General features: G+C 42.0%; 1 protein-coding gene across 4 annotated transcripts in view; it reads right to left on the reverse strand.

Moving 5' to 3' along the window:
- Nucleotides 1-12,241, reverse strand: part of VPS41 (VPS41, HOPS complex subunit) — a 154,315-nt gene that overhangs the window by 53,904 nt on the left and 88,170 nt on the right. For all 4 annotated transcript variants that reach the window (XM_019538980.1, XM_019538963.1, XM_019538970.1 and 1 more), the window contains 2 exons: nucleotides 2,540-2,637; nucleotides 54-183 (listed from right to left, as the gene is read on the reverse strand). In XM_019538980.1, the coding sequence (XP_019394525.1) occupies nucleotides 54-183; nucleotides 2,540-2,637 (228 nt within the window). The remainder of the gene's footprint in view (nucleotides 1-53; nucleotides 184-2,539; nucleotides 2,638-12,241) is intronic.

Raw genomic sequence — 12,241 nt, forward strand, 5'->3', positions numbered from 1 at the left:
GGAAGGCAAGGCTGTTTGTAACCAAACAACAAAAACATATTAGACTGGCTCACCTAAATGATAATCCCTACATTCGTTTTCTTGGAATCCTCTTACTGTTAAAGCATCAGAAGAGATTTCTTCGCAAGATTCAGGAAGGGGCTGAATAATATCCAGTCGAGGTCTTGCACAACACTCTGTTTCCTGAGAAAAATGAAACCACAATAATTGTATCCTATGCAATATGTCTTCCTTATATCAGCTGATGGCCATTCGAGATTTAAATGCAATCCTTTTGCAATTGAGGTTTCAGCAAATGATACATCATCAAAAATGAACATGCCCAAATTGCCATTACAGAACTTAGCCTTACAGTTATGTCTAGCTTTGAAGCTATTACCTCTATAAGAAACAATTAGCTAATAGCCTCTTCCGCTGTGTTGTAGTGGATTTATGCGATCCTTGTTACCATTTGGAAAGATAGGAATAAATGCTCTGAAATTATGACCCGAAAACAGGGCCAAGTAAAGATTAGGAAATAAAAATCTTCCTTGAAATTTTAACTTAAACATCTCAACATCCTTTCTGGGGTTTTTTTCTGTTTTTGTTTTTTCCCCCCTAAACACTGGGTATATATTTTTGTAGAAAATGACTTTTCACCAAATACTACATTCAACATACGTGTTCATGTGGAAATTTTCTGGTTCACAATTTGCACTGCTTATTATGTTACAAAAACTACATGTTAACACTGCTATTCTTTGTTTTTTCCTTTATAGTGTGTAATCCAGGTGAAGCAGGAACATACTACTGAAAGCCCTCTCAAAGCTTTTGGGTGAAGGGAAACTATTGACTTGGTATCACTGTACTCTTAAAAGCCAGCGACAAATCACTTAAATGAACTGGTTATGAATAAGAAACCAACAATGAAAGATGCTGTTTTTTACTGCCCTCATTACTCCTTTCAGCAGCTGTTGACATCTCAAAGGTCACTTACCCCTGGCATTCTTGATTCAGCCATCCCAACAGAAAGTTACACTTTTTTTTTTTTTTTTTTTAAGCAAACAGCAGTTATTATTTGGCAGTCATAAAATAAGATGGTGGTCTCATTAGCGCACAGAAAACAGAACTCCTCTAGGAGTATCACTGGCAATAACTGACAGCCTTGCCAGCAATCTCAGCAAAGAGACCAAACTAATTAGCCATAAAACTGAACTACCCTATCATCCTTGGAGATAGTCCTCCCTGGTACAAGGCAGATGCGCACAGACAGGGCTCAGAGGAAACCTTCACTGCAACTGCTCACCATTTCTGTTAGAAATAATTCTGATTTTACTAATAGAAGAGGTTTTACTAGTCTGTGCCTTTCACATGATCTGCATTAGTCTTAAACACATAACAAAAAACAAATGCATTAAAACCTCTCTTCTAATGAAAGTATATAGCTTTACCCAAAATTCTCTTTGCCTCCTTGCTCCCCAAGGCCTTCAGGATCTCTTCAGCTCTCCCCAATTACCTCTTGCTTTATCTGAGGCTCCTTTCTAATGCTACTTTTTCATTAACAATTCTTCCAATTCCTTGCTTACCAGCATTTCAATCCCCCTCCCACCTTTTCCTTATTTACCTTACTTTCTCTACCAGATACACTCACTCTCTTTCTCTCTCTCTGGAGGAACTACTGCACTAGCTCTCTTGGGAGAAGTGGAAGAGACATTATTTTTCTCCTTAAAATAAATAAATAAAAAAATAATCATCTGATGTCCTGCAGTTGGGCTAGCAGCTAACCCTATTGATTTCAATAGGTTTGAGCGGTGGCTTGAGCCTACAGCATTTCATTGCCTAGCAACACATGCACCCAGTTGCTTAAGGTTACTATAGTGATGATTGTCTAATGCAGACATACTATCAAAGAGATGATCAAGAGCATCTGCCACTCTAATGCTGAGGCCTCAAGGATACCCTCCCTTCCCCCACTTCTCCCTTTTTACTTTGTGTTTCAAATCAAATATAAACAGGACAGTTTCTCTCCTGGTAAGAATTAATGGTGCTAATTGCAATTTCTACCTAATTATAAAAAGACACAGCGCAAAAACAAATGTCTCCGAGGCAAAAGGAACAATGAGCTTCTGCTTCAGCAGTTCCCCCACCCCTGACCACAGTGACCCCTATTGTTGGAGCTGATCAACTTCACTATTCTCATTTTTTCTAATGCAGTGTCAGCAAGGTGCCCTCCCCCCCATTACAGCTGGATGAATCCATTTCTCCTCATATATGAATGCCAGGGAAAAAAGAGAGAGAGAGAGAAGATCCAGGGAAGATCCTCTGTCTTGTTTCCTTTGTTCCTTGTGGGGAGCAAAGTGGGCCTCTACAGGGTAAATATATTAGCCCAAGCAACCTCTTTTGACCTTTTTTATAGGTCAGGGAAGTTTTATCCATTGTTCATTACAGACTAAGCTGCCCACGAATCCCTTCACAGATAATCAGATTTGCGTGCCTAACTTAAACCCAACTCAAGAGATGGTTTTGTGTTGCAGTGCAACTGTAATGCCAAATAAATTACCGTTTTCTCAGAAATCTCCTTTACATATGACAGTATGACAAGCTGGTCGCAGAGAGGTGCCAGTCCACTGATGTAGAATTCAGTCTCAAACTGGAAAACTGCAACACAGTAAAGACACAGTAAAGATTTTATAGTAAATGAGTCTTTCTCTTTCTCTCTTTTTGAGACAAAAATAACCCCAAAACAAAACAAACCACCCCACCCCCCTGAATTTCAGAGGCAACCAAGCTGCATAAGTTCTCAGCATCTTTGGGCAGAGGAGAGGAAATCAGGCCCCAAATACATAACAAGCTTTTACTTGATCTGAACCTTCAAGAGACTGAGAAGCGACCTGTTAGACCAGGGGTGGGCAATTATTTCGGGCGGAGGGCTGCTTACGGAGTTTTGGCAAGCCATCGAGGGCCACACGATGCCAGGGGCAGATAAATGTTAATTTTCTACATTTTTTTAGGGGCCCTACGGGCCAGATAGCATGGCCTGGCAGGCCACATATTGCCCACCCCTGCGTTAGACCAACCAAACCAAGTGGTAGAAAGCTACAACTAACCACTGTATTCAAATGAAAGGTTAGGGAAAGAACCAGGCTTGCATTCAGGCCCAGGCAGGGCTTATGTGAACATTCAGTAAATGACCAAACACCACAGCAGAACCTGGGGTAGGTAGAATTTACCTTTACTGTAGAAGCTATAATTTTGTGATAGATGGGGATTCAAAGATTGACTAATCAATAACCAAAGAAACTTATAGACAGGATCAAGCTAAAAGTGGAGGCAGAGTAGCTGATATTTCTCTTTTTGGCCCAAATTCACGAAACTAAACACAAATTTCTAAGATCACTCCTAAGCCTAGGGATTTGAGCACTTAACTAGAACTGTGTTAGAGCAAGAGTTAGCAAGAAACAAAATGTTACTTTTACATGAAACTTTCAGTGGACAACTACAAACGAACAGATCTTATATAAATCAGAAATAATTATACACGTTATTTTGACATGGCTTATACTTCCAGTGTTTAATGTTAGGAAACACTCTGCTGCTTTCTTCTCCCTTGTAGCCTTGATCAACATATATTGGTTGATATGAGACACAGAGATGATCTGTAACCAATTCATAACTTATTGTAGTTGCGAAACCCCAGGCATAGACCCAGTATGCTATTTTCTACCCAGTTTTAAAAGCATCCAAGTGTAAATACTGAAAATGTTATCATTAGTTGATAATGATTTATAACAAAACAGAAGCACACTCCAATTCTGCAATAAAGCTGAACCAGAAATGAACATAAAAGAAAGGGGAAAGAAAAAAGAAAAAAAGAATATCTTGACTGTTAAATACACAAAGCTAACAAATAATAGTTGAATATAATATTTGGCTCTATGTGAACAAACAAGTGTTATTTAAAAATGAATACTAACACAATGACATAATTTAGGCAATGAAAGCATCACATCAAAATAAACATTCAATCAACACTTCTAGGGGAGAATATGCTAACATTCGTAATCCTCTAGGTAATTATTTTGCTCTGGCCTAGAAGACCGATGAGACTGACTGGAATAAACTACATGTTGTTTTGAGCACTGACATTAGAACAGATGATGTCAGAAACATTATCTCCATAATATATCTTGCTTCTGACATATGATTTAGAATTTACGGACTTAAAGGCATCCTAAAAGCAGAAAGGAAATACTTGAACAAGATGAAATAAAATGGTCCGAATACAAAATACTCCCTAGAAATCAGCATTTACTGGAAAATATTCATTGACACCTTTTGCAAACAGCGTATGGGGCTGAACAAGGGGGACACAGAGGATTCAATCTGGTGTGGGGAACAGGGAAAGCAATGTGGAGGGGTACTTCTGTCTTTAATATAAAGATGATGAATAAAGTCTTCAAGAACACCTATGTTCCATTGATTTTTATTGGGACTAAAGCTCTTAAGTCCTTTAGGCAGTTCTGAATATTTTTACCCTACACATGTATACACCACAGTATAGGTGAAATAACCTACACAACTGCTCTGCAATAGGAGGCAGAATGCTGTAGAAAGTTTTGCTTTAAGACAGTTTGGTTTCCTTGGTTTCCTGTTCAACTTCCTCATAGCTAATCCTCAAGAGGCCTTGTTGAAACACAATACTGTAGTTCTCCTGCTAAGGCCTTGAACAAAGAACATCATCGAGTATAGGCAGTTCTTCTTGACCTGATAAAAGCCTGGAAAACTAATCACATACACCTTTTTCCTGATGAAATTTAAAACCTACAGAAGTACAGAGTTCTACTTAGGTTCACTCTTTGGCCCACTCTGGGGTTTTATAGGTAGCCTGTAACAAAGGAAGAACAAAACTGACCAAAACAACTATTCCAGAACCAGAACCATTAGTACTAACTTGAAAAAGGACTCCAAATCTATCAAACCAAATCTAGAATCTAAATATAGTACGCACCTGCATCCAGCTGGCACACATTTATGCTTCAGCCTTATAGAGAACAATATTCAGGATAAATTAAATCAGATTTACTCCATTCGACTGCTAAATAAAATTGCTCAGAAGTAAAAAAGAAAATTCTGAAGTCCTCATACTATTTCATTTTAGGAAAAAGTAAGATGCGTCAGTGAGGAAACAGAACAAAAATATTTAGTGTAACTGATTTACCTGGAACCAGGATTTCATTGATTATGTTTTGGGACAAGCAAGCAGGAAACTAAACCAGCAGATAGAGAATTCACTCACAAACTGGATTGAACTGAAGAGATAGGCACAGCACAGCACAGCACAGCACAAGATGGCATCAGTCTCGACTGCAATCCAGACATGCATCAGTATACCTAAAAAGCTTTAAGCTGCTAACCTCAGATTCCAGCAACAGTGTGCAGCTTGTCTTGCCACAGCTACAAGCCCCTCTGAGGACCACAGGTGGGTACCCTGCTGATACCACTACTGGTACTTGAGATACTAAGTTAGAAAGCCATTTGTGGTAAATGTGAGCAAGCTGCAAACCCCACCACTGGACTCTACTGAAGATATACTAGTAAGCATTTTAAGATGATACTTGAACTGCCCTTTATTTGCTTTGGCTGCTTCTGCAAAACAAACCAAATCTTGTAATACCATATATGAAGTTCACTTGTTTTTTTTAGAGTCAGGCAGTTGCATTTGACAGAAAAATAAAAGTGATCAACTATTTACAGTTGGCAAAAAGGCCAATACGCTCTTTAAAAATTACATGTTACAACTTAGACCACACTAAATCTGTGCAATGTTAAGTGGTGTCAAAGTTAGAACATGCTGTGAGCAGTTGCATGTTAAAGATGAATACCATTTCTTACCTGCACAGCTCTGATTTGCTACTAGAGAGCTGGCAAGCAAGGGGCATGGCAACAAGCCAGGATAATGATAACTGGGTTCAATTCCTGTTCTGTTTTGTGGGGGGTGAGGTGTGGAAGAATGGGGTAGCAGAGGCAGGATCATGGAGGTGGGATGCACAGAGGCACATGGGCTGTGGCTTTTTCCATCCATGTGCTCTCTCCAACTCTGTACTCCCAATGCATTAAATCCCGGGGGCTCTGTGCTGTTACCACCCTCCCACCCACAACCTCAGACAGGAAAAAGGAGTGCAAAAGGAAGCTACAAGCCCTCGTGAAGCCATGTGGCCAGGGGAGAACCAGAAGCACTTGGGGGAACCAGACCAGGCGATATAGGAAGATTTCAATTAACCTTGAGTAATTGAGGTAAACTGATCTTTTCTGACACTTCTGCCCAGCTCCAGGTAAAAGGTGCAACCCCTTCTGGGAAAGGTGGTGGGGAGGCTGAGATTGGGTTAGCAGGGGTCAGCAGAGGCCTCCTCACAGCACAGACCTCTCCTACCACCCCGGGACAGGAACACCAGGGGCCTGCAGAGGGAAGCCACAGCCCCTATTCCCCCATGCCTCCCAAGTCCACGCTCTCGCTGCTGCAACTCCTTTTCTAGCACTGGCAGTGCCCTGCCTGTTCCCAGGCAGTACTATACTCTGGGGAGTACAGTTCAGGAAGTTGAAGATTCATCATGGAGCAAGTGCAGGGAAAGGGGCCTGGCAGTGGTGCATCCTGGGATGCTGGAGGACTGCAAATTGCTCATTTTTACCTCCATGGATTGCAGATGCGGGAGGGACGACAAAAAGCAACACAAAAAAAAAACCCAACACAGCTATATCATAAATACAGAGTTAAAAAAAATAAATAAAAAATAAAAAAGAGGCAGCAATGTTCCTTCGGAATCCACTCTAAAATTTTCCCCAAAAATTACATTTATGTCCTGCATGAGAAATTAAGCAACTTCGCAACAATAAAATATGCACTTAAGTACATTCTAAGGGAACATTCTTTTCCTTAAGCTTTTATAAGTAGGCCATATGAAAGTACTACTATTACCAGCTGTCAGGCACTATATATACCCCCTCCTGTACCAATGCCAAGTGTTTTCCACAGGATGTGCTTCAAGGTTTTTAACCTAGAGTTGACAGCCACTATTCACCCTTTCTAGAGGATGAGTGGGATGGATAAGATAATAATCCTGAAGCTTTAATCTCTTATTACATAGGGAAGTTCTGAACCAATGCTAGCTAAAAATTCACTGATTAATCATTTCTGATGTGTTCTGAAACATGCACATTAAAAAAAAAAAAAAGTATTTTCACTAGAATTAGCTGGTATTGCAATTGACAGGTAGTTAATGCTTCTCAGTGCTGCATTACTTGGGTGTGATCAGAGAGCAAGAAAAACTATACTACATAAAACTAGTAAAGGCCCTGCTAACATCTTCAGAGCTGTTACCTGACCAGATATCGACGGAGTAGAAGTAGAAAGTTTTTATTAAAGACAAAACATTTGTTATCATCAGGGATCCAGGTTTTCCATTTCCCGTGGAAAAACATAGTAAAATATGGATTTTCTCCTTTACCCAAGGAAGACATGGATTTCTCATTTTAATGGAGAAACCCGCTGATTTTTTAGTTTTGTAAAGAGCTTTTTGCAGGCTGGCAGAGTTTCAGCCTGTAGGGGGCTGAGAGGGAGCAGGAGGGTGGTCAGGCAAGGGGTGCCATGTAGGTAAGTAGGGGGCAGGGACTGAGGTCCCCATAGTAAGGGAAGGAAAGAGGGAGCTGGGCAGGGTCGATGCTGGGGTTGCTGCCCAGACTGGCAGCGAATGGGCCATGGGGCCTGGGACCTCAATGCGCAGCCGCAAGGCCCCAAAGGGGAGCAGGACGAGGCTGTGGGTGGGTCGTCTGGGGATGGGGGAGTGGGACTTGCTCGCCATCACTGTGTGCACTCCTGGGGCACAGGGGACACCCATGCCTCCAGTTCTGTGTGCAGGGCTGGGCTGGCTGTAGGCTGCTAACTGCAGACTTGGGCTCCCTGCCCTGCTACCTCCCCCTGAGGCCTCCACAGCCCAGTGGGTGCGACCCAGCAGTGCAGGGCATAGTGGGGCTGCCCTGGGCAGCTGCTTGCTGTTGTGAGCTCTTGCACTGCTTTGGAGAGGTACCTCCTGAGTGCATAACAGCATTGGGGGCAGTGGCACAGGGCTGTGCCCCTCCCTGCTGGCATGCGAGGAGTGGACATGTCACCAGGGCAGCACAGAGATCACAGCAGCAAGCAACTTTCCCGTGCAGCCTCACTGTGCCTTGCAGCACCAGGTTGTACTCTCTGGGTTACAGAGGCCCCGAGGTTGGGAAGCAGGGCGGGAGCCCAAGCCTGCCTCTGCCCCGTGCACAGATCTGGGGGAGTGTACGAAGTGGCAGGGAGCCACCCCCCCTCCCCTGCCTGAGCCCTCAGCAGGCAAGAAGCAGGTAGCAGGGTGGGGGATCCAGGCTCCACTCTGCTGCAGTGGCCGTCATCTCCTGCTGGAGACAGGGGGGCTGTGGAATTGGGTCCCTGGCCCTGTAGCTCTGGCAGCTGGGGGCCCATTCTAGCAGGGCTGGGGGTGGGAACAGTGGCCTGGGGGGGAGGGAGGAGGAGGAGTGAGGAGCCTGCCTTTCATTTTAATAATGAATGAAGGGTTTTTTAAAATCAGAGAATTTGCAAATTTTTTATCCTGGAAAACCAGGATCCCTAGTTATCATTAGCAATTACAGATACCACAGAACTTAGATATGAAAGAGAACTATTAGATCAACCAGCTCATCACTCTGTCAGCATACCTAGTGTTTTGTCTTTTGTCAGCAGCACTATGATTTACTATATAACTGTATTACCAGAATAAACTGCATTTATGAAATACATACATGACTTCAGTGAAACTAAGCAAAATCTTATCTATGCTTCCACCAAGACTGCTTATGATTTAACTCTGTGAGACGTAGAAACATATTGTAGTTCTTCTGATAACATCCCATCTCTTTTTACCATCTCACAGCAATGAAATCATCACTGATATCACTTCCCATCACTTACAGTACACATTTCTCCTGGAAAAGAATCTATAGTCTTTACAGAAATTATATGGAATTATACTTATTCCACAAATTAGTGACATTTCAGGCCCTAAAATGACTGATGGTTTCAAACGTGACATTGTAGCAAGCTTTCCTTCACAAAAGAGTGCAGAACAGACAGGTTTTCTATACATGAAAACTACAAACGGGGCAATTTAAGTGACAAACAAGGACGGACTATTTGGCAGCCTCTGGACCATAGTATTAAAGCTAACTTATCTTAGCAGGTATCTTGCCAATTACTAGCATGTCCCTTTTTTCTAATCAAGTGACAAGGCTAATAACATAACAGCATTATATTGGTCTAGTGTTTTACTAGGTAGGCAAGTTTATCCATTTAAATTTTAACAATATAAAGATGCCCAGGATATAAGATGATGGACTCTGATAAATGAAGGACATAAAATTAGAAACTCAGGATGGAAGGGCCTCAAGGGATGCCTGCACAGATGTAGGACTCGCTATTCCTAAGCCATCCCTATTCAACCACTGATGATGATACTCTGCTCACTGAGTTCAATAAAAAGTTCTTTAAAAAAAAAAAAAAAGAGGACCGTATATTTAAAGAGGAATACATTACTGTATTTGGAGTATTTTGTTTCACAAACCCAAGCCAAAAGCTTGGTGCTATTTGCCAGAAAACGAATCAATAACATACTTCTACTAAAATTTAAAATCTAAAATCCAACTGTCCAATGAGTTCACTAGGTGTCACAGAGTGTACTCCAGGGGATGCTCTCTCAGGATCACTGCAGCCTTGTCTGGTCTCCAAGTGCTCCTACACACATGCAAGGAGCTTGCTCCAACACGCTGGAAATCTAGTGCATTGGAGCAGTCTCAATTAATAAATTTTTAAAATGGCAGCAGGGTGCTTTGAACTAAAGCTGAGACATGTTTTATTTCAAAGTGCGCCACCGCTATTTTGTCAGCGTGGAGATGAGTGGTGACTCTGATACACATGGCACATGCGGCTACCCCAGAGTGCACCACGTGTATCAGCATCGCTGTGCATCTCTGCGCTGACAAAATGGTGGCGGTGCACTTTGAAATAAAACATCTCTGATGAGCTTTAGTTCAAAGTGTCCCGCCACCATTTTTTCAGCACAGGGATATGCGGTGACACTGATACACGTGATACATGGGCACTTCTAATTAGCATGGCTTGCTAATTAAAGTGCCCAGTGTCGCATTGTAAAAATGCCCTGAGAATGGAGCCAGGTCTCATCTGATTTCTCATTTGTGTAAAAAAATTTTAAGGTGGCACAAATGTGGAGTAAATGGATGTCCTTAGCCTTGTATATATAACCTATAAACCAATTTCCAGGAGCAAACTGCTAAACATCATTTTCTAAGCCAACACTGCCCATCATGGTGTGGGACTCCCTGCTTTCCCTGCTCAGCCAGCCCCACAGGCTGGCTGGCATGCGGGGATAGGGGGGAAGCACCCAGCATTCCCTGCAGACCTGGAGCAGTGGGGAACACCGGTGTTCCCCCACCCAGTGCAGGTGTGGAGCATCAGGGCACACTGGCTGTACCCCTGCCCAACCGGCACACTACCTCGCTGTCCCTGACCCCAGTGCAAGTCTGAAGCAGTGGGGAAAGTGGTGGCTTTCCTCACCTAACCAGCCCTACAGAACTGGGAAAGCCTAACACACAATCAACACCCACCATAATAAAGCAGCAGAGTCTATTACTACCTTTCGTTGCACCACTGATTTTTGGGTCATGTGAAGCTACAAAGGGTAAGGGTATCTGTTTACTCCACATTTGTGCCACCTTATACAAGTATTAGAATGGTTTAGGATGGGCAGCAGGGCTTAACTGATTTCTAAAAAGCTTGGGTCTCACACAGATTTTCACAGCCTTCAAAGCAGACAGGCTGTCTAACACAAGGCCAATGGACACACACAGGCTGGGAAACTGGGGGCATGTATCATACTGTTCCATAACATGAGATACGGTGGCGCCAACTAACAAGACCCCACATCAGGGGGCCCCGAGTCTTGGTTCTGGGGGAACAGACCAAATTAGGAGAAAGCCCAGAAAGACCAAATTAGCATGTGTGCATTTGATGAGCTACGTGGATGTACAATGACCACACAGACCAATCAACCAGCGACAGCCATGGATCAGGAGTCATCAGGAGAGAAGAAGAATACAAAAGCAGAGACTTGAGAGTAACATCCTCAGTTGCGTTTTCAGGTGTCACCAAATTACATTAGACAAGATGTTTATTTATTTGTACCTGCCTCAATCTATACCTCTGTCATTCATATAAACACCAAACTCGGATGATTTTCGTAAGGATGATACTTAAATGTTTGTAAAGTGCTTTGAATTAAAAGTACTGTGTAAATGGAGAATTAATCACCTCTTACCCTTTGCTGTAAAGGGTATTTGTCTTCAGCTGAAGACAGGATTCATATTAACCCCTTCTGCTTTAGGTATCTCATGCAGCTAAGCACATGGTTTAAGTTCTTTCCTAAAATGTAGCTTCAGTATGAAGACCATGGGCAAACACGGAACTAAAAACTCTTTAAAAAAAAAACAAAACACAATGGTCTTTAGTCTATGTTAAGCCTGTAATTCAATAGCAATACTTTCTAATCAATACAGTACTGTAGTAGCTGACAGAGCTAAACTAACAGGATCTGCTCTTATAACAAACAAAAATATAACACCAGCTACATTTTGCTGGAATGTATCTATGATTTTGAATGAAGAAGCATGCAAGTAGTGAACTGTATCATAAAAGAGACAGGGAAAAAATTACCATAGCACTGCTACTAGACTGAAAGATATAAACCAAGTTACTGCTGCAAAATAAGTTTTAACATAAAAGGCCTGACTAGATACTTCATCTAATTTTTCTTATTCATGCAAACAAACCATTGGTTTAAAAAAAATAAAAATTAAAAAAAATAAAAACTTTTCATCTTATTTTTCCATGCTATGGGGCAGTGTGGTTTAGTAGCAAGGTAGGTGCCACATATATCCTGCCATAGATAGAAGACATTGCAGAACAAAGAAGGTGAAGAACCTGCTACATAATTCTTGGCAGACAAGGTTCTTTGGGTAAATCCAAAATCTTTTATTACACCAACTCAAATAGTTGGAAAAATTGTTCTGTGCAAATTGCTTTTGGGTACAAATACCCTTCTGTCAGGCTGAGGAAGCATTTGCAGTTGGTCCATGCTCTTCCTGGACAGAATAGTAAAAAAACAGAACTTTA

The sequence above is a fragment of the Crocodylus porosus genome, unplaced genomic scaffold, assembly GCF_001723895.1.
Source record: "Crocodylus porosus isolate Cpor-Errol unplaced genomic scaffold, CroPor_comp1, whole genome shotgun sequence".
In the NCBI taxonomy this organism is placed as follows: domain Eukaryota; kingdom Metazoa; phylum Chordata; order Crocodylia; family Crocodylidae; genus Crocodylus; species Crocodylus porosus.